Below are 23,511 nucleotides of genomic sequence, written 5' to 3'. Positions count from 1 at the left end.
AGGAAATGTGTTAAATAAAAAACCCATAAAAAAATAGCTTGTCCGACTCAGTGCTGCTCTAACACACTGGTCATGTAAATAAAAAGGGACACTACAACTGAAGCAGCTTCTGGAACAGGCACTATTCAACAGTACTTCTGTATGGCTCATATTTAATGCACGATGTATATTACAAAGTGCATTAATATGGCTATACAGAAGTACTTAACCCCACTTGCTTTCGCGAGACAACCCCTTTAACTCGTCGTTTCTTGGGAAAGGATGAGCTATAACAGCAAACAAGTAGCCTAAATGCTACTTCCATTTGAAAAACAGCGCAAAAAAGCACAATAAATTGGATTAAAGAGCAGCAACAGAACTGTTGCACCATGCGGATGAGATTTTCAGAATTTTGCGCAAGCAGCATGAATCAATAAACCATTCCTGTCAATTGTTCAGAACATCTCAGTACCTCCATCTAATTTGCAGAAACCAGTCTGCATGGACAAATATTTCTGTAAAATGCTTTCAGCACTTAGTAGAATTTATGCTATGAGGAACTGGTACTGTTCCAAAGGCGAAAATAAGATCCAATGCACAACTACATGGCTGTCTCTAGTAAATTTGTTATCTATTTTTTAGATAGAGAGAGAGCTAGTGTTGCATTGGTTATTTAATCCTTTCTATATGAAACTCTTGGCATCTGTCTCAGGTGGTCATGTGATCTCAATTCTGCCCAGCTCATATTTACTTGGGTTTATGTATTCAGTTCAAAGTCTGTTTCTCTGTCTGTGATGCCATTACATGAGCCCTACCACAGAAAGCGCAACACAGACACTACCGTCACAGTTACTCAGGATGATCACACACCTCCTGTCACACAGTTATAGAAGAGACGATCGCAGCTCATCCTCCTAACTTAAATAAGTGAATATAGAAAGCAGTGATAATTAAACTGTGCCGCCAGCAGGCAGAAATGACATAACCTCTAGCTAATACTGTGCTGATGCATCATAAGATTAATGTGAATGTGAAAGTCTCACCATGGAGATGGTGCCTGATAAGCATCAGACAGGCGACTGCACTGGATGAAAGTGACTTCAATATACAGAGGAGACTTCCAGAGTGCCACAAGCAATCAGGTGAGAGGGACAGAGGTGGGTAAAAGTGTTTTCGACGAGTGGCCCTTTCAAAGATACTAAATGACTTCACAGATTATTCTACAATTACCTTTCTTTTAAATAGTTTAATGATGTCATAACCTGAGCTTAACATTTAATACCTAGTTTTGGAATCTGCAAATCATCCACGTTACATTTGAATATTGAACATTTGAGATTGCACTTTTTAGGGTACGAGAAACCAAGTGTGATATAAGGACAGACCAGAATTACATTCCTATAAAGTGAGTTGTAGACACCTTCAGCCGCAAAGCCGTTATTAAACTTTAACATCTCCAAATTCATCTCACAACAAAAAAAATTGTAGAAAATGCCTGTTGCATCACACGCTCTGTACTGTACTTAACTAGACGCTGTAAAACAAAATTACACAACATGCTAGCAAATAAAACCAAAAGGAATGGAAATAAACCGTGCAGTAAAAACATTACAGCTCCTAGATTCATTTCCCTAGTCTTTTTAAACAGAGACACTACTTTCAAAAATCGATTTCAAATTTCCCCAAGACTAAAATCAAGACAAAACATAGGAAGCAAATGTTTATGTAAGCTGTATATAAAAAGAAAAGAAAAAAAAAGTTCCCCCCAAGAACAGTTCCTTCTTGACATAATCCTGGAGAAAGAACACAGTGTGTAGCTTTACTTGCACTACATCTCTATTTGATGCCCATTTTTCTTTCGATCACTGGAATTCTGCATGTTTCCAAACAAACTACAATCTAGTATTTTACATGAGTATGAGAATACTCACAAACTACTCGTCGCCAATTAAAATGCATTATAGAACTCTTTCCATCAAAACTGGCTGAAAGTAAAAGATCTGCAAGAAGGAACACCCAAGTAAAAAGGACCACACCACGTAAAAATACATGGACACTGAAACTACACTGCCAACACATGGACTAGTGGAAACGACTGAACTTTTGCTCTTTGCTCAGGTCATTCAAACCTTGAGTAAAAGAATCCATCTAAATGTTTTGCAGCATTTTTTTTCTAGAAGTACTAGAACTTGAGCCTGAATCCAATCCAGGACTTCTGCATTAGGTTTGTATGTTCTCCTCGAGCTTGCTGCTAAAGCTTCCCATACATTAAATAAAATGTGCAAGAACAAGTAGATTTTGTCGGGATCAGCATATGACGTAAGAGGTATGGAGGGGTCACAATGAGAAATACCTAGAAGAAAAAGCTCGGAATGTTGGAGTTCATGATTCTTGTGTCTGACAGAGGCTTAGGGCGCTTTAATACGAGGCGACCTGTTGGGTGTAGATACCCAACAGGTCATCCCAGCGATAATCCTTCCAGTGCTTTTACATAGTAAGGATCATCACTAATGAATAAGGGTGGAGCGGGACGGGGATCGTTCCAGCCCACCCACCTCCATTCACAGTAAACAGGCAGACATTAATAGATAGGCAGCTGTTGCCTGTTTACATGGGTTGATCTGTCATTCAGTTTTTATGCATGCAGAAACTTAACGATCAACCAATTTACAGTTCATCCTTCAGTCGTGCATGAATTTAGGCTGAACAATAATGGTTCATATTATCACTGATCACAGGAATCTGAGCAATTTTTGGCCCGTATAAAAAGGCCCTTACTCTCCTCCCTGGACTGAAATAAACATGAACACCTAGCCGAGCTTAAGCTCTGTTTGCACCCGCAACACCACAATGCTGTACTGGATCAGTAGCATGACCGACACCACTGACATTTAATGGGGTTCATTGGATTCAACCAAGATGTCTTTAAAGTGATAACTTAGAACCAATCAGTTTTGTTAGTGGCACTCCCAATGCAACCACTCCGTGGGGAAGTTTCTCAATGCTGGTACAGGCTTCCAAAAAGAAAGAGCTGTAGACCCTCTAGCCCTTAAATCGAGTCCAAACACATATATAGGAGCCGCACTCAGGAACTCCTCTCAGCAGGATTCTTTGTAGAAAAACTGGTAAACTTTTATTCCTCAATAAAATGCACGCTGCAACGTTTCGACCAAAATAACTATGGTTCCTGAGTGCGGCTCCTATATATGTGTTTGGACTCGATTTAAGGGCTGGAGGGTCTACAGCTTTCGCTTTGGAAGCCTGCACCAGCATTGAGAAACTTCCCCATGGAGTGGTTGCATTGGGAGTGCCACTGACAAAACTGCTTGGTTCTGGTTGATATGATGGACCCTAGCCAGTTGGTACCCGCTGGTAGTCTTGACTTAACACTCTACCTGGACAAAGGTACTCCAGGTAACTCCAACATCTTCGCATATACGCAAGCTGAGGCGAAAATGCTTGACAAAGTCTGTAGTTATTTTGGTCGAAACATTGCAGCATGCATTTTATGGAGGAATAAAAGTTTACCAGTTTTTCTACAAGAATCCTGCTGAGATGAGTTCTTAAGTGCGGCTCCTATATAGGTGTTTAAAGTGATAATTTAGTAATAACTAAAGCAATCGAAATTTAGTATACCATTTCAGTCCACAAGTAACAGTGCTTGCTCAAATACAGCTTGCCAAGAATGAAGGTATAGAAGACTGTAGGACTGTATCCGATATAGGCACCTTAGGCTGTGTGACCTCAGTCACTCTCATAATGGTGATTCAATCATCACTTTGAACTTCCTTTAAGCGCAGAGACCTTCTACTTTTACGCTTCGAATCAATAGAATTATGGCAATATCAAATTTATACAGTTTTTTCTTTTAAGCTTTAAATTTTATAAAATAACAAAATACATAACAGATCATATTACTCAGTGAAAGCTGAATGTAACGTAGTTCAAATATAACAATAAAGAACAATTACATAAAACAATGTATTCTGTATAATTTAACACATTAGGGAAAGGTAACATAGTAACATAGTTTGTAAGGCCGAATGAAGACAGTGTCCATCTAGTTCAGCCTGTCTATCCTCCTGTGTTGTTGATCCAGCGGAAGGCAATAAAAACCCCAAGAGCAAGCGTCAATTAGCCCTTTTGGGGGAAAATTCCTTCCCGACTCCCTAACAGCAATCAGACTAATCCCTGGATCAACCCCTAATAGTTCCTACCTGCCTGTATACCCGGATTAACAGCTAACCCAAGATTTATATCCTGTAATATCCTTCTGCTCCAGAAAGACATCAAGTCCCCTTTAAAACTCCTCTATGGATTTTGCCATCACCACATCCTAAGGCAGAGAGTTCCACAGTCTAACCTGCTCTTACAGTAAAGAACCCTTTTCTATGTTGGTGATGAAACCTGCTTTCTTGTAAACGTAGCGGATGCCCTCTCGTTACCGTCGCAGTCCTGGGAAAAAAATGATCATGGGAGAGATGCCTGTATTATCCCCTCATGTATTTATACATAGTTATTTGATCACCCCTTAGCCGCCTTTTTTCTAGAGTTAGTCTTTCTGTGTATTCCAGTCCCTTCATTCCGTTAATTAGTTTAGTTGCCCTTCTTTGAACCGGTGACCAGAAATGTGCGCAGTATTCCATGTGAGGCCTGACAAGGGCCATATATAGTGGGAGGATAATGTTCTCATCGCTCGCCCCCATACCTCTTTTAATACACCCCAAGACTTTATTAGCCTTTGCAGCTGCTGACTGGCATTGGTTACTCCAGTTTAGTCTATAATCCACTAATACCCCCAGGTCTTTTTCCACATCACTTTTCCCTAGCAGTACCCCATTTAGTGTATATTGGTGATTTGTAAAATTCAAGATAACCTCATCATACCTGCAAAAGACTAAGAGGTACCTGGTTGGTCGAAGACCTCTTTAATTCTGAAATTGCTGAAATGCGTTTCGCGCGCTAGTTGTGGTTGACGAGTCACACAGAGTTCCCTCTATTTCATAAACTTTATCTGGGCATTTTCTATTCTCATGAACTATCTTTTCGTATGGGAGTATAGAGTTTATAGTTTTCCTTTTTAATGTTTTTCTACTTTGGTACTATAAAAACAAATTTTAAAAGAAATAATTTGTTTTTGTGTCACCGCATAAAAATTTGATATTTCTATCTACAGAGCTATATATTGCAGAGTTGTAGATGTCATTGGTACCCTTTTAGGGTATATATGTTTTGATTATTTTTCTTCCCGAAAAGGAATTAATAGTAAACAAAAAAGAGCAATTCTGCTTTTTCAATGATAATCTCCACAGTGTTGGTCTCTGCTACCATAACAGCTTGTGTGTCTGTGTCTGTGTGCAGACATTACACACACACTTAAGGCCTCATGTCCACTAGCTAAATGGAATTGCGCAGATTCCGCAGCGGATTTTGCCCATAGGGAATCATTGGCCATCCGCGGTCAATTAAATTTATTTTTGCACCCGCGGATGGCATTTTAAAAGAATTGCGTTTTTCACGTGCGGGGGAAAAAAAACGCAGCATGCTCCATTCTGCCATGGATCCCGCGCGGATCGACAACATTGCTATCACATTGATAGCAATGTGTGCGGATATCTGCATGCAAAAAAATACAATTTAAAGCAAATCTGTGCAGATTGTATTTTTCTAGTGGACATGAGGCCTAAAGTGTGTTTACTAACCATTTGGCCAGAGCATCTATGCATGCCTAATCATCCTGGGAATCACAGGAGCAGGCATTCAGATACTACCTCTGTGTGGTTTGGACCAGAGACAGTGCAATGCAGCACAGGAAGTAAAAGGTAAGGAAGTCCAGGACAGTGAACTTCTGGCAGAATGCTAGGTTTACTACTCACTTTCTGCATGAGCGTGGATATTAAACAGCAGAGTAACAGAAAAATTAAGATGATGACCACCTGAAATGAGAACTTACAGTCATGAAACAGGGTGCAAACAGCAGTAAATGAAAGGGTAAGAAGAACCGGATATATTAGAAAACTTGTTTAAAAACTCATGTAAGCTTTAAAGCATTGAAAACAATGTTTACAACTGCGCTTTACTGCACTTGCACACTCTTGATAAACATACAGTAAATAACTACCAGTCATTGGATGCAGCAATCACATTTAAATAAACCAACCTTTTCACTTGATTGTCTTCTTTTCTTTAACTGAATGCAATCTGTTTCCACTTTTTCAGCCAACTCCAGTTTTCTTTTGTTCCGTTTAAAAGCAGCCAGACTTAACTCTGAAGAAATAAATATGTATACAATTATAATCATCAAAAAGAACTGCATTGTTGTATATGTGCAATGGAGAGATGCATTGTCCTTAGCTTCATATACACAAAGCACCTAATGCCGCTGGATAGGAATCTCTAACTCGATTCTGGCAAATTCTTCTTTTTCTTGTACATAATACCGAATTGGCTAGCTGTCACTGAGCCATCTTCAGAAAGTTAAATCCCAGCTGCATAACTCCATGCTGGTGGCTTAGTGGCCCCAAAGCTAGTGGCAGGTTCCCTTTAACTGAATTTGCATTTACAGCAATTCCCTAACAGAGTAAAATCTTAATAACCCAGCATCCAACTGCCACGGCTCACCAGCTGTGTCGGATCAGGACCAGGGTGACGTCATGGCATCATCCCTAGCCCATGTGATGCATGCTCAGTGACATTTTAGTGTTGGATGCAGACATTATCACTTCTCTGCTGGTGTGTGGATGGATTGGCCAGCTAGGAGATGTGTCTACCAGCCAGCCAATCAGCATGTTTCTGTACACACTTACTCTGGCTCCTTCTCATTGAAGATTTCAGTTGTACTTCTAGTCTGAAGGTGTGTCTGGTCAAGTCGGAAAATCCTAACCTATTCTACTGTCAGATAAGTAGGTTTGTTGTTAAGAATATTTGGAGTGCTGTAACATTATCTGAGTTATTGCCATTCCTGCATTGGTATTCCATCTGGTTCCTTGTGTGCTCAACATCTAGATCACTTGTGCTGTTATTTATTGTAGCATTATCCATTTCCCAATTGTGAGAGCCACGGTCACCATAGGTTGATGAAGTGGGTGGGGTTGCCCTCATCAGGAGGAGTGTTCCTCATCAGGGTGAGATAGGGTCTCATCGCATTGGTAGGTTAGCGCCAGACTTCTCATTCCCCCCACTTTTCCAATGTAAACAATTTTTGTTCTCCATGTTAGTGTACTGTGTGTATATCTGTTCTTTTAGGACAACATCCGGACAAGGTGTTGGAGTCCAGCTGGTTCATAACACCAGCAACTAACTTATATTAGAATATGATGTAAACCCTAGAAAAATCTCCCAACATATATGCTAAATGTATAACTTTAATGTACTCAACCATATGCTATACAGTTGCATTCATCAACCATGACTTGCACTTTTGTATGATCTCTTTGTACAGCGAAAAAAAGGTGAAGTCATTACCTACGCTTTTTAATTCAGAAAAAGAACAAAAATGTATACCAGCATACGCAGGCATGCATGTTGAAAGGACATTATTGTGGCATATGTTAAGCCCACAGAAGACTAACAATTCAATTGGAGTGCATGTTGAGAACATTTACACTCTGGGTAGAGTCTAAAGGCCCTCCATACACATTAGGAACAAAATCGTCAGAATCTGTCTATTCAGGAGAGACTGGACGAATATCACATGGGTATGGCGGTTTCTCAAGTCTCCCTAGACAGATAAAATCAGAAGAATGAATAAATCAGGAATATTGAATTCCAGCACTCAATCCTGTTGCTCTAGCTAGACATAAGCCATCACCAGAGCTGTCTGGCAGCACCTTTCTCCACTCTGCCTATTCATAATTAACTCCTTGTCAAAAAAATAAAAGAACCTGGAAAGAGTTGTCAGAATCTAATAAAACTTTGTAAGTGTGATTGGATCATTGATATAAGTAAGTAATTACAATATTAGAGCAAAATGATAATTTATTGCGGAAATCTGAACACTTAAATTGGAGGCTCTGGTACCATGTTAGGCTGTCTCTAGCATTGGATGCAAGATTATGATACCGGCTGGCATGAAGGATCTATATGGTATCCTGTGCCTATTGCTCCACATTTTGGTGTAACGGAGCCTCAAGATCTTGCAAACTCATAATCTGTCGAAGTTGGGGTCCGACATGGTCCCATACATGTTCTATTGGTGATAAATCTGGTGACCAAGTAGGCCATGAAAGTGTGGCAATGTTGAGGAAGTATTCCTATGACATCCCTGCTGTGTGCGACCCAGCATTTTACTGCTGGAAAATGCCTCTTTGAAGCCCTGCCACGAGAGGCAACACATGTGGCTGCCGGATATCCTGAACATATCGCTGAGCTGTCATTGTCCCTCATACCACTACTCAGTGCAGTCTTAACAGCATTATGGGCCCCCGGGCAAAGCAGTGTACTGAGGCCCCTATGACAACTACTCACAGGAATAAAAATGTAAATGGTCGATAAAATTAAACACATATTTTGTGGTGGTGGATACCCGAGGTGGCAGACAATTCATCGATTTGACCATCCAGCTTTTTGCATTCCAATAATGTGCCCCCTCTCAAACTCTTAACTGGTTGAAATCTCTTTGAATGCGTTGTACATGGAGGCCTAGTGGTCCACAAGTTCTACACAAGCAGAACAGGAGGTTCACTTAACACAAGTAGCCGCTGAGAGCTTTCTTATAGGTCAAGGGTGGAACCATTTCTAGGGCCTCAGCTGCAATTCATCTAATCACGCCACAATTCTAATCATTTGCAAATCTACTTTAGATGGAACTGCATGCCGAGTTTTGCATCAAAACGACAACTCCTTCTAGATGCTTGATATTTTTTTTTGACAAAGAGTATACAAGAATCCTCGGCCAAACCGAGCATTTGTGTGTATGGGGGAGGTAAATAGTGGTTGGTCGAACAAACAGTTGGCTGACAGCTCCTGAAGGTTTATGGGCACATTTACATGTTTATTTGCCTCTCAACAGCATCTCCTGCACTACATAAAAGTGACGGTACATGGCAGTTCTTGCCTAGTTTCCTACTTTGACTCTGGATTATGGGATACACTAAACAACAGTGATCTAGACAACTTCAAATATTTTCAGAAGGAAAGAGCGCTAACCCCATACTCCCGACACTTGCTGCCTGCTTTAATAATAAACATGGCTTTATTTCAGAGACATACGTATCCGCACATACGCTCATGATGAGGCCTGATGACAGTTATGTAAGGTTTTCTACACCGGAATCCACGGATAGAATGGTCTACAGAAATATTTGTTTAAAAATTACATTCTACAACAGGAAATTAACAGTTCTTTCTGTCTTCTGCATTAAAAGAGATGGAGACAAAACAAGCTAGAAGAAACCGTAGATGAAAGCGAAATGATACAAGTATCGCTCTGTTTGGCAGACATTTATCAAGATCGTGCTAAACAATGCAAAGAACAGCATGATCCAAGATAATCGTTTTCAACTGTATAAATGTGAATAGACAACAGATGAAGTTCATCTCGGATTCCATTTCTCCAAACGGTTATGTCATTTTCTTCATTTCACAAGTCATGAGTGTCTGCCACCTAGAGATTAAACAATAATAGAAGACGGACGTACACAGTGTCATTAAATTCTGTTAGACTGCTACAACAATGCTTTTTTACCCTTGTTCTAGCAAAGATTTAATAGCCTGGCACCCAGAGGTCCAGATACCTGGCTGCTCTAGCATGCACCCAAAAAGTTTAAGTAGCAGGTTTGCATTATAGGGTCATGGGTTCATAGTCAATATGAGCGAACATGCTCGTTTAGATCAATTACTCGATAGAGCATCGCTTTTTTCGAGTAATTGCCTAATCGGGCGAAAAGATTCGGGCGGCACATGAGGCTCACGAACTGTTGCGTGGTTCACACTCAGATAACACTTGGATGCACAATCAATGGACCAACACAAGACACAAACTCAAAACTGACGAAAACAATTAGGAGAGCAAGCTCTCCACAGACGGATCATAATTTTGTCTTTGTTCAACCCTCGACAAATGGTTTAATAACCTTAAACAAGGTATCATAGAGTGCCTCAAACTTGGACACTAGATGCAGGTATGGTGACTCGGTTGTTTAGTTACATGCAAGCTCTTATTACTAGGTTGATGCGTTTCACCGCAAATCAGGCAGATCCTCAGGAGATATAGGAGCTTAAATTAAGAAGACAGAAAATTCCTGCTTCTACTGCATGAGTCAAAAAAATACTATTTAGATTGTTAGATTGAAGTCTGAGAGCATTGCTGCCAATGATGTTGCAGCAAAGAAGATACAAGGTATGATCACCTTATGGTCCCCATAGGAATAAGGGGTATCCACCACCACAAATGACTATACAGTGTTTCTCCCAGCAGAAAAGATGAACATGAATTTCATATCATGCCTCTCTAAATTCTGCAGTTGCTGTAGAGCACATCCCCCCACATCTAGTCACTGTAATGGTCTAAAAGTATACTAAAAGAGGTTCCTAACAGGATCCAGTCTTGAGCATTTCTGCTACGGCTGCCAGGACAATCCCTATGCTAGCCTATGCGGTCTGTAGAGCGGATCTTTCAGTCTATCCTTAACCCTCCTAGTTTAGGAGAAAACCCCAGATGCTAATAAAAAGAAAGAAAAATGGCAGAGCCCATGGCCTTGATGGTAGACCAGGATAACAGGGTAATAGTAACAAACCCAAAATTTAAAAAAATGCTGCCATTACCACTTTAGATTTTTTTTTTTTTAGAACAGGCTGTTAGGTAACAGAAAGAACCTCTAAATTAAGAGTGAAAAATAAAAATGGCTGCAGTTACGGTTTTGATGGGTTTTCTCACCCAGCTCTACTAGCCTTTTGATTAAATGCAACTTAGTAAAAAGAAAACTATCAGGAAGAAAAACACCTGCTCTTGGCAATTACGAAAAACAAAGAAAAAAAATATATAAATCAAGCCTAACATTCTCATTTTGATAAGCTTTATTTACGAGAAAACTAAGAGAAGTTGGAGCTGAAAATTTGCAAGTAGCCAGGTGTACAATAAAACAGCCTGTGCTAACAACAATATAACTCTCCAGTCATGAAGCCAATTTTGAAACTTTAACACTACAAGGTTCGCCCTGTGGCAAAACCTTTTTTTTTCAGAATTAAAAAATAAATAACTGTAGGGGACTGAAAGGGAAGGGGGGGGGGGGGGTATAAATATACAACCAATTGATTAATAAGTAAAGTGAAAAGCTCAAGAACAATAGAAGACTGATATTTAAAATTAGCCAAACACTTGGTTGTAGTCATATGTGGCATGTCATAGGAAGGGTTTAGAGTGTCCCTCTTAAAACTTAACTTTTATTAATAAAAATATATATAAAAAGGATTTTTTATATGAATCCTAAAACAGACACAGATACAGACAACTAAAATTAGTATAACGTGACCAGCGTCATCTCCTGAAAAAATATAAGCCAAAGTCAGGTATCTGGGGAGACGTTTTTAGGTAAAAAAAACTCCCTTAGCGGATAAGTGAATCCTGTTACCCAGTACCTAAAACGTAGTTATTGGCTGGGAGTACTTCAAGGGTCAATTTTGGAAAATCAAGTTCCTACCACAGAGGCTGGTGCTGCTGCTGTTTTTTATTTTCGTTCCTGTATTGTCTTGGGGGGATTACTGGGCTATTTGAGCTTGCTAGACCCGGTTATAGGATCGACTACCTCCTCACCTAGGTGGTACTCTACATTTTGAGAGTCTACCACACCAATTTTTCAATTTGATTATTGGTACCTGTTAGTTTGGGTTCCTGGTGAGACTACGTGATATGTAGTGGAAACGCGTAGAACCTCTGTACTTTGGAAATTTAGTACCTGATCAAATTTGGTTGGGTCTTTTTCAATTTCCCTTCTTGTTGCCTAAAAATATAGGGACTTACGTGGCATTGACCAGGTTATATCCATCATCCTTTTTCTCTTGGTACATACATCCTGATTTGGGACATTCATGTCCTCTATGCGTTGATGTATGTCCAAGATAGGTGTTTTATCAGACAGCGACCTCTATAAGATATAACCGTGCACTGTTCATTTAAGCACAAACCGTCTTCTTGAACAGTACGCTAGCTGATTGAACTATTTACAAGTCAGGAACTTGATTTTCCAAAATTGACCCTTGAAGTACTCCCAGCCAATAACTACCTTTTAGGTACTGGGTAACAGGATTCACTTATCCGCTAAGGGAGTTTTTTTTACCTAAAAACGTCTCCCCAGATACCTGACTTTGGCTTATATTTTTTCAGGAGATGACGCTGGTCACGTTATACTAATTTTTGTTGTCTGTATCTGTGTCTGTTTTAGGATTCATATAAAAAATCCTTTTTATATATATTTTTATTAATAAAAGTAAAGTTTTAAGAGGGACACTCTAAACCCTTTCTGTGACAAGTATTATCGACATCCAGGTGTTTATCCTGCTACTGTGAACCCCCCCCCCCCCCCACCCCTAGTCATATGTGGCAGATTTATTGTAACAAAATCTGCACCCCGTTAAATGTGATTTCAAATCCTCAGTGGAAAAAGTTTCAATGTCAAGAAAAAAAAAAGAGCACCGTGTGACTTCTTTACACAGATGCACAACAGAAATTCTTCATACAGATTTTGCCCATTCACAAGGACTAAATCGGCTTCCAAATTAGCAGCAATATCCACATCAGAAAGACAAGGCTTAGGCCACATGCACACCAACCCGTGTGTTGGTGCGGATGATAACAAATCCTAAACGAGTGACAGACTGGTACAGAAATAGGAAAGCCTGCCCGTTAAAGGGGTTGTCTCACGAAAGCAAGTGGGGTTATACACTTCTGTATGGCCATATTAATGCACTTTGTAATATACATCGTGCATTAAATATGGGCCATACAGAAGTTATTCACTTACCTGCTCCGTTGCTGGCGTCGTCTCCATGGCTCCGTCTAATTTCGGGGTCTTCTTGCTTTTTTAGACGCGCTTGCGCAGAAGGGTCTTCTCCTTCTGGTCGGTCCGGGCACGAGCGGCGTTCTGGCTCCGCCCCCTTCTACGCATCATCGCGTAGCTCCGCCCCGTCACATGTGCCGATTCCAGCCAATCAGGAGGCTGGAATCGGCAATGGAACGCACAGAGCCCATGGTGCACCATGGGAGAAAACCACAGTGCATCCCTGGGAAAGGACCGGCGGCCATCTTGGGAGAAGAATTTTATAAGTTCATCTTTCATCACATTGGTGAGTAGCAAGCGGTTTAAAAACCGCTTTAAAATGCTATTTTATGCCAGGGGGGGTGACAGGGGGAATGAGCTAATGTAAAATTTTGATGCTTGCCGCGAGACAACCCCTTTAAGGCTTACAATCTACAAGAGAAAGGAGAAGGAGGCAATAGGTGTCAGTAGAAGCTATATCGTGTACTGCAGTATGGTTGACCCCATGCACTTACTGTAGGTGTACTAAACTTTCTGGACCCAAGCACAACCCTGTCCAAACTCTCTAATACATAGTGGCCTCCAACGTTTCAGAATGCCAGTAGTTTGGAAGACAGCTTCACATTGAATCTAGAAAATCTAATTAGAGAGCACATGAAGGCAATGGACTTCTGCCTTGTGGCTAACTTTTGCGAGGAGCTATTTTAAATCACTTGCCGATCAGGAAATGGTTCAACAGAAGGATGTCCAGGAGGTTCTGCAGTCAACTCTACCAAACTCTAAACAAACTTGCAACATGTCTCACAACTAGCAACTAGTGGTCAACCTGATAGGCTATTGAATCTGAAAGCCATGAAACTTACGGAGATCATCAAAATCTACTGAACAGACTGGTGCCCATGCCTAACATAGCCCTCTGTTGACTGGACTCTTCAAGGTTTGCAACAAATATGGCCATCAATTCAGCTCCTCAATGATTTGTTACCAAGCTCTCTCTCCTGAGGGGGAAATCTGCATAGCCACATAGATTTGCAGTTCACTAGTCTCTAAATTCTGGGTGACAACCCTTGTTTTAGTTGTAACAGCAAATATACATGTTTTTCCCTAGAGATGTAACCAAGAAGCATCTAAATGTAAAAAAAATATGCAACTTGAGAAAACTGACAGTTAACCATAATGGATTTCAGAGGGACCTTCTCCTTAATGAAAAAAAAAACCAAATACAGCATGTTAATATTAATACCCACTTATGTGTTGCTATATAAATAGTTGGCAGGCCTTACGGAAAGATTCTCCAATAATTAGCGTTTTTCCTCCAGCCTTTAAAACCTACATATAAACCATGTGCATAGTAAAGAGAGGCTCATCATCTGGGGCACGCTAATCCCCCCAGCTACCGTCTGCACATCCTCCAACACGAACAGACCACAACACTCTACTTCCAGGCTCCAGCTACATATGTTCTGCATTTCAGTCAGCAATGGCATCCCAAGCACTTATACATAGTTTTCATGCCTATACCTAAAGAAACCCAGACAATTTGTGCTAAATACACAGTTAATCTGTTTTCATTAAACCTCTGGTTCTTCAAGCACCTTTAACAGGGAATGTATTGCATATATTTATTTTTTTTTAAATAAATTAAAACCAGATAGTAGCACACATTCCATATTTCTTCTGTTTTTATTTTCTGATTGCAGATTTTTTTTTTAGTTCATTGTCGGTACATGACTATTGAAGCAGCCATCTTGTCCGAGCTGCTTTTAAAAGCATTAAGGAGATGCTTTAGAGCAGAAATCATAAACCATTCACACAATGGACAGGAGCTGACCCATTGACTCTTATGGGAGAATGTTTTATGACCTGTGCAGAGGTCATTGTACAGGAAGGGGGAGGAGGTAAGCTCTGACCATCCTCTATTGTGAATGGTGGCTGCTGTGTCATCTAAATATAAAAGTCTTTAGACTGTAATCCTGATGATAAAAAAATGACTGCTAAGAAGTTCTGTCTACAGAACAGGAAAGGTCATACCATTATCAGGCATAGGGTGCTTTTCCACAGGTTGACTATCATCCAAAAATATTGCTCAAACGAGCGATTTCCAACAACTGTCGTCCCCTGTAAAAGTGGGACCTGACAGGGTAGTGAGCAAGAAATCGTTCACTAGTCCCTTGTCGCTTTGTTTCAGCTCACTGAAACAAAACAGCTGTTGAAGCAAGTTCTCGTAAAAGTACTCTTAGTAGTTAGTGAGAAAAATGCTGAATTTTAAGATTTTCTGAAAATATTTATCGTGACATTGAAAATAAAAATAAAAAATTCATTTACAAATATGTTTAGCCCTTTCCAATCCAATTCCCCTGCCACCTGCATACTCCCAAGCTCTTATTTATGATGGGTGGGAACAGAAACACATAAAAATGACCTGTCATGAGGATATTATCAATTTTTTTTGAAGATTAAATGTGAGTAAATATGTATATTGCATGTGCATGTATCTAACATTTATTATATATAATCTACATATGTATATTATGTATATAACAGTATGCAGGAGAGAGGTCCGATGTTGGATCTCTCTCTTGCATATTGCAATACACACATGCAGAACAGAACTCCGATGACAAACTTCTCTTCTGCATGGTGTTATAAACAGGTGTCGGGTCTTGCCAGACGTGGGTGCTATGCTGGGAAATGTCAAAGTTGGACGAGGTCCAACACTGGATAGGAAAGGGTTAACAAAAGGTTTTTGTTTGTACATTTTTTTTCCACTATATTTTCTATTTATTTAATTACACTTTTTTTTATATCCCTGTAGGGGAATTGAACCATAAAGTCTCTGATAGCTATGATAATGCATTGGCTCCCTTTGTGAACCCTTTACACATCTAGATGTACATTGATAATCACGTATAAGGGATTAAGAGCGGGAATCGATGTTCTCAACGATCAGCTATCAGTCAGAGCCGGCTCCCGCTGCAGCATGGCGCAGGCTCGCTTCGAAGCACCATGCACAGGAAGCAAGTTCACATCCTTTTGGGTTGAGTGCCCCCAGCAAAGAAGTATACTTATGTCCTGTGGTGTTAAGGGGTTGTACCAGAATTTCAAGTTATCCCCTATCTCACTGCTGAGACCATGCCAATCTCCAGAATGGGACTCCCGTGTACCTTTGGTCTGTCACTGCAGTGGTCACTTCCTCCCTGCAGTGACTTCACTCTGAATGGACTGATAATAACACTCAAGTGGGTGCTGCTTGGGCATCTCTGCAGTCCCAGTGAAACTGAATGGAGTGCTGGTATGCTGCAACCAGTGCTTCATTCAGTGTCCTCCTCACTGCAGGGGGTGCAATAACCATGTAGTGGGGAGGACGGGGAACTTGGGACCCTAATTCTTGAGATTGATGGGGTCTCAGCAGCGAGACCAACTGATCAGCAAGTAATCCCCTATCCAGAGAAGAGGGGCTAACTTAAAATTCTTGTACAACTCCTTTAATTTCCATAATACCAAAACCTATACGATATAAAAATCAATAGTAGATTGAATTCCAAGTCATAATGTATGATACATGTACTCACTTGTAGCCATGATGTCTTGAGGGCATGTTGGTATCCCGTGGTCTACAGCCCATTTAAAAGCACCATCTCCAACTAAAAAGCTGAAAGAAAAAGGACAAATTGAAGTTTAGAAAAATTTAAGGATGTCCTACAAAAACATTAAGAAAATTATTGGTTTCTAAAACTGGATAGAAGACATTTGTTTTGTAGAGATTATTACAGTACACTATCTTGTGTTTAATAACCCTTTGCAATCCAATTTTGGATTCAGGGTTTCATAGGGGGCTTTCTCTTTCTACCATTATACAATAGTGCCATCTGCTGGCTAGAGCCAGTACTGCAGAATGTGACATGCCGGAGAGGCCCCCCGACAACAGAGCGGCCGGCAATATATAGTAAGAATACCCTGCCGGACATCTTCCAACATTGGAGCTGCACAGGCTTCAATCAGAATGTAGGAAGACGGCAGACAATGGATTAGAAAGGGTTAATTAGTATGAAATTAATTTCTCAGAATGGTGGCTACAGAGTTGTGCATTAGGGTAAAACACTGAGTCTCGTGTGGCAGCAGAAATGCAGTCCTAAACTCTCGCTCACGACTCCACATGGTTCAGATAGCCGGCTCAAGGTTGCCTAAGCATCCCATCCTTTCCGAGCTCGGTAAAATGAGTACCCAGCTTGGTGGGGGGGGGGGGGGGGGGGCAGTAATAAATAAATTACCTGAAAGCGCTGTGGAATAAGTTGGTGCTATACACATAACAAGATTTATTTAAATCAGTGTTTGTTTTTGCAGTATCCTACTATAACGGCACTTCTGGAAACTACACATCTTTTAAACAATTGTTTAGCTTGTAGAGCATTGCTTAGCGTCTTTTTACACAGGCAAATAATCTGCCCACGCTAACTACTACTGACCGACAATTAACATGTCGGTCAGTTTGTTCCCTCTGTGTACACAGGCAGATTATCTGCTCTATGGGGACAACCAATTGGGAACCTGGCAGTGGTTTTAACCCTACTAAACAGACTACAGGGGCAGACTACTGGATAATGATTCTTTCCAAAAAAAAAGTTCCATTTCAAACCTTACCTGCAAAAAATGTTTCTAAAAAAACTTTCCAATGCCACATGCAAAGGAGGAGTTGCATATATTTGCATTTATACTTGTGATTAAGTGATGGACATTTCTCCACACATTCTAACATGGCTGACAATAGTTCCTGGCCCCTTTGGTTCCTCTTGTCGAAAATGTGCTCATTTACGTTCCCGAAATTCATATTACCAAACTGTATGGATGGTGTAGCGTCTATGTATTCATATTTCCAACCACTATGCTATTAGAACAAATGGAAACCCTTCCATGGCCTAAACAATCAGCAAATATCTGTTCTTGAGTTTATTTCAACCCTATCACATGTCTTCTGCCTTAATCCTCCAAAAACACATTTTGAATTACGTTTCTTAAAGATTTATGATTCTGGGATATATCGCACAGCCAAGCATTTACTGAAGTTTACCCTGTGAGAGTCTAACATCCCACAGTTATGTGTACTGGCATACACAAGTTCAAAATGTTACGGAGCATAGCAAAAAGCTGAGGTCGTCTCTTAAAAAGATGTATTATCTGTTAACTACGCAGCGATCCAGGACATAGGGGCTCAGTGACTGTTGACAGCGCAGGTCAGTCATTGTACTGGCACAGAAATCCAAAGCTGGCACTCTGCTCTTCCTGGCGTAAACGCGTAGTGATGAAATGTAAAGCCAATACTGCCAATGTTTTTGGAAAGACACTGGTCTCTTCAGACACAAAACGTGCTGACACACGGTTTCTGAGTTTTATTTACTAATGATCTGCAGTTACTTCTGAACTACCATTTTTATTAGAGTCAGAGGAACTTTTAAGGGGAACCATTATTGTTTGCACACCTGGCACTGTTCGTGAATGAAATATTTACAATGCTCGAAGAAGACGGCATGTACTTATTACAATTAGTAGTATGCGAATGCAAGCAACCAAATTGGTTTTAATGTGTTACACTTATTTTTACAAAAGGCTTTTACCCTGTCCATCTCTGTGGGGCTATAGTCAAGATGGTACACAGCTCGATCGTACAGGGCAACATCAGTGTGAACGCTTCATTTTCTGCTCATGTTTGTTTGGATTTCCTTATGTAGCCCAGAGCCTTTTTGGCAAGAATGAGCAGAGAGTTATTTCTTGTACAGGTTCCCATGCAGCAAATGACAACCACTGCTAAAGACTTGAGATGGCAGCTGCTGGGAGTGAGAAGAACCCATGGATCTCTGAAATGGCAGCAATCAGGCAAGTACAACTTTGGGGGTCTAGTTGGTAACATTCCTCCGGGAAAAACTGAATTGTTAGCTTTTACCCAGAGGGTCAACGTTATGATATGGTTCATTAAAAAGAGGTAGCGCCAAGTAGGCAACACCTGTTCCTATGCTCCATTAAGGCATATGAATACCACAAAATAGGTTTTCCCTGCTCGGGACCCCCACTGCAATGGAGAGTCACTTCATAAGAAAGGTGACTATTCAGACAAACTTTGTGATCCATGTATTACAGGGTGGTCTTTCATCTGAATGTCTGTTCTGCGATACTACATTTCCCGGCAGCGACTTGAAGAGGAAATACCTAGCTGGTTGCAGCTTTCTCCCATCGTAATGAGCTGTTTGCATGGATTGGCAGGAGTTTTTGTTCACTCATAAGTTATCCGTGGCCTGTGATGCTCAAGAGAAAAACTATAAAATTCTTTCCAGGTGGTACAGATACCCAACTCGCCTTTATAGCATATACACCTCAGTGTCGGAACTCTGTTGGAACGGATACACATTTGGAGAGGTTGTTATGATGTAAGGCCTCCTTCACACGGGCGACAAAGTCGCGCGATTTTGTAGCATTGCTACGATGCTACAAATCACATGTATGAGAAGCCCATGGTTTCCTATGGGTTCCTTCACACACGAGATGTTTTGTAGCATGCTACAAAACGACACACAAACCTCGCTGGTCCGGCGATATGCCCGCGACACGCTAGGTTTTGTAGCCCATGTTTCCCTATGGAGCCTTCCTCTCTGTTGCATTGCATCGCACGAAAATGCGGTTTGCATGCGATGCGATGCAACTTTGACAGTAGCAGATGTTATAAAGTCGCCTGATTTTGTAGCGTTACATGCAACTTTGTAGCGCTACAAAAATCGCGGTATTGCTGAGAGAAAATCGCAGCGATATCGTACGGTGACACGGTGCGATATCGCAGCGATGTGGTGTCGCCCATGTGAAGGAGGCCTAAAGCCCATTTGGGACAGGGTATTTTCCATCTTTTACAGTATTGCTAGCACAATGTAGTGAGATATGTGTATTCTTACTGTTCCAAATTAAGGTTTAATACAAAATGCTCGGAGGATCACAGGTCACATATACTGATTTGTGTAAATCACGAATGATTCCGTTTATTGTAAAATAGCCAAAGAATTTATAGTCTTTTAAGACAAATACATTGAAGTCAGGTGACCAAAAGTCACCTAATCTAACATATGCATAACTTGTTACGCCCGTTAGCGCATACAGAGACTTCAGTCTTTTGGTCATGCGCTGTTTACCAATTAAGGACCTCAGAGAGCTGGCAATCTTTAAGCATTCCTGAGCTTAGTTAAGATTTACATAATTAAATATACGTATAGAAGATGAAATAAAGTAAAAAGTTCTATTTGTTAGGATATTTCTAAAACAAAGTCCATATTTATTCAGCTGTCTGGCTACACAATTGTGTGTGAAGGTCAGTTGCAGCTTTTGGTCCTTCTTCAGGCCCTGTAATCTTCTGAACAAAATAAGTGTGTCACGTAGGCAATGGAAGGGAAACAAGATGGTATTCAACAGACACCATCGTTTCTCTCACAGCATCAATTGGAGGAGGGTGGACAATATTCCCCAGATCACATTCTATTCTTCTGGGAGCTTTTGAAATCACAAAAGCGGAGTTTGTTGTGGAACTGCCTGATAGTGGTCAGGCCTGTCATTGCACGACACTAGCGCTCTACTCCTGGTATGGAAAAATGGCAGCTGGAGATATCTTCCTTATGACAAATGCCATGAGCTGGCTATGGAAAGTGCAGGGGTCAATTTGAAATTCCTAGTTGTGTGGCAACCCTGGCTAGAGTTCATGAATTCTACTGACTTTCAAAGTTCCAGGGTCCTATAGCTTGATAAGTTTGCTGGGCTCCTTTGCTACCGTGGGTGAGCGTCTTCATATTGTGATTCTCCCTCTTTTTTTTTCTCGCTCTCTCTTCTTTCCCTTCTCCCTCTTTCTCCCTTTTATTTGTCTTCGAATTTTCTCATCCACCTTCCTATATACTCAAGTTCTTTGGTTCTAGGTTGCTGATTGTCACACTTATGTTATAGTTTACTTCACTAGCCGCCTGGATCTGTATGTCTTGTCTCTTGGACCTGGATTTCTGTTACGATGTATGGATCAGGCAATAGTTTCATGGCATAGCCAACTCTGCAGACGATGATGGTTATTCTGTACCCTATGTTTTTTTTTTTTTGTTTTGTTTTTAAGAATTGCAGATTGTGAAGCTCTCCCACATAACACTATGTTCTCTGTTACTGCGTTACCTTCTAATGACACCACCCCTTCAATAGTGCCGTCTTATTACAGATGCTAGTGGCACTATTGCCCAATTGGTGAGTATCCAACTGTTGTGACCATTACCTACAATAGACATTCCTTCGTTCACAGCAATCGGCAGGGAATCATAGCAGTCAGACTCCTGTCGATTGAAGATTGGTGGCCTATCCTAAGACAACCCTTCTAGAACGGAGATATGGACAAAGTTCGGTAATATTCTTATTTCACATATGAGCAAAACATTCATTATACCCAAACCTGAAGAGGTGGGAACATTATATCATATGTCGACCCATGTTTTGTTCATTTTATTTTGGAACAATCTGAGTTTTGGTTCCATTGTAGGAATATTAAATATCAAGCAGTCTTTCATAAAGTAAAAAGAGCTGTGTTTTCACTGGCCGCCTCATGAGAGACCGCACTGATAGTTTTATGTATATAGGAAAGGTTAATGCAATATTCTTACTAGTAACCGATTGCAATGGCTTTCTCAGAACGTTCTGCTGATTGCTAAGAAATTCTTTGCTCATGTATTTTTTTTTTTAATCTGGCAGTTGTTTTAAATTGGGCAATAGATCAGAAGCATCAGAATGATATCATGTGCTTTCCAATACTTTGTCTTTTGATTGCAGCCTTGATCAAAGCGAAAGGTATTGTAACATTAAATTATTTGGTAAAGTAGTGTTGGTAACAGGCAAGAGAAAAAATAAAACTTGACAAAACAGTTTAATCTAGCAGCAAACTTACATTTCCAGAAAGAAATGTGGTCTGTTCACAAGAGGATTAATTGGCTAATATCTTCAATGTCAGTGCATGCAATCCCTAAACACTAAAGTCATCTGTTTGAAGAAATCCCTGTTCCCCACTACAAAAGGAAAAACCTAAGTGCATGCCAAATGCTGTTAAAAAACAGCACAGAGGATCTTTACTAAAATAGTATCATTTGTTCTTAACTTGGATTTTCAACCTCTTGTTGCCTAAAGCAGAACAGACAAATTAAATTAGTAATGTCAAAAATATCCATATAAACTACAAGAGACGAGGCAATTAATATTTCTCAAACTGGTGAACAAGACGTTCCCAGGATGGAGACAGCAGATCACACATCTGCTGCTTCAACAAAGTGGATTAATGGAATAACTTGTAATCTGTTGGCTTTACAAATGTTAGAAGAGAAACTAACATTATTGTCTGATATTTCAAAAGCAAAATAGAAGATAAAAAAGAAACACAATTTCTAAAAGAAAAATGTTGGATTAGAACTGTAAAAAAAAAATCCTACAATAAAAAAAGTGGCTAAATTTCAAAGTGAAAAGAAAAAAAAATTACACATCCTTCACAACTAGAGATGAGCGAACTTACTCGTTTAGGGTGATTTCGCAATCGAGCGTCGCTTTTTTTCGAGTAATTGACTACTCAGGCGAAAAGATTCGGGGGGCGCCAGGGGTGAGCGGGGGGTTGCAGAGGGAAGTGGGGGGGGGAGAGAGAGAGCTCCCCCGTTGCCCACTGCTACACCCCGCTCCACCACGCCGCCCCCCGAATCTTTTCGCCCGAGTAGTCAGTTACTCGAAAAAAAAGCGATGCTCGATTGCGAAATCGCCCTAAATGAGTACGTTCGCTCATCTCTATTCACAACCTTTTCTTTTTATTATTGCTCTAATGCATTAGAAATGAGAAAAATAGCAACTCTGCAAACAGTCATAATGTTTTCTGTGCAGAATGATGCGTTTCCATGATTACAGACTACAAACAAACCCTGTGAAGTCTGATCCTGCATTTAAACTGCAATATGCCTCCTCTCCTAGCTAAATGTATTAGTAGTGGGGGACAAATAGAAAGTAGCATGATTGCATGAACAGACTACACAAGGTTTGTTTGTAGTCTGTTACCATGGAGACACAAAAGTCTGTATGGGAGATGTAGATATAAAAAATTAGCTTTTGTTTCTGCATTTTTGTTCTAGAAGAAGTGCAAAATTAACCGTCTTGCTGTCTCCTAACTGCACACCCTTTAAGTTTAATGCAGTATTTTATTTTTTAAAGTGGAGTAGAAGCTTTAGCCGCCTGTCCACAGGCGGGTCAGATTTCGCAAGCGGATTTCCGCAGCGGAAGAACATTTAAAGTCATTGCAATTTATTGCAGGACTGACTTCAGTGGAAACTTCAATGCGTAGATTCGGGGCAAATCGCAGAATGTCACAATTTTTTTTGTTTTTAAACCCTTTTTATTGGAATTTTCATGAAATACATACAAGAGCAAATAATATAGAAAATCCACATATAAAAACATAAAACGCGTTTTATTTTATAGAAAAAAATAACAATATACAGTTGCATTCTCAAATTTAACTATTGTTGTTTTT

At 40.3% G+C, this 23,511-nt stretch overlaps 1 protein-coding gene across 1 annotated transcript in view; it reads right to left on the bottom strand.

Moving 5' to 3' along the window:
- The window catches only part of TASP1 (taspase 1), a 156,482-nt gene that overhangs the window by 98,270 nt on the left and 34,701 nt on the right, over nucleotides 1–23,511 (bottom strand). The window contains exons 8-9 of the mRNA XM_066595631.1: nucleotides 16,526–16,605; nucleotides 6,140–6,246 (exon numbers count right to left, since the gene is read on the bottom strand). Coding sequence (XP_066451728.1) covers nucleotides 6,140–6,246; nucleotides 16,526–16,605 — 187 coding nt within the window. The remainder of the gene's footprint in view (nucleotides 1–6,139; nucleotides 6,247–16,525; nucleotides 16,606–23,511) is intronic.

Source organism: Eleutherodactylus coqui, chromosome 3, assembly GCF_035609145.1.
Source record: "Eleutherodactylus coqui strain aEleCoq1 chromosome 3, aEleCoq1.hap1, whole genome shotgun sequence".
In the NCBI taxonomy this organism is placed as follows: domain Eukaryota; kingdom Metazoa; phylum Chordata; class Amphibia; order Anura; family Eleutherodactylidae; genus Eleutherodactylus; species Eleutherodactylus coqui.
The sequence above is the reverse complement of the archived record's forward strand: the minus strand, read 5'-3'. Positions and strand labels throughout refer to the sequence as shown.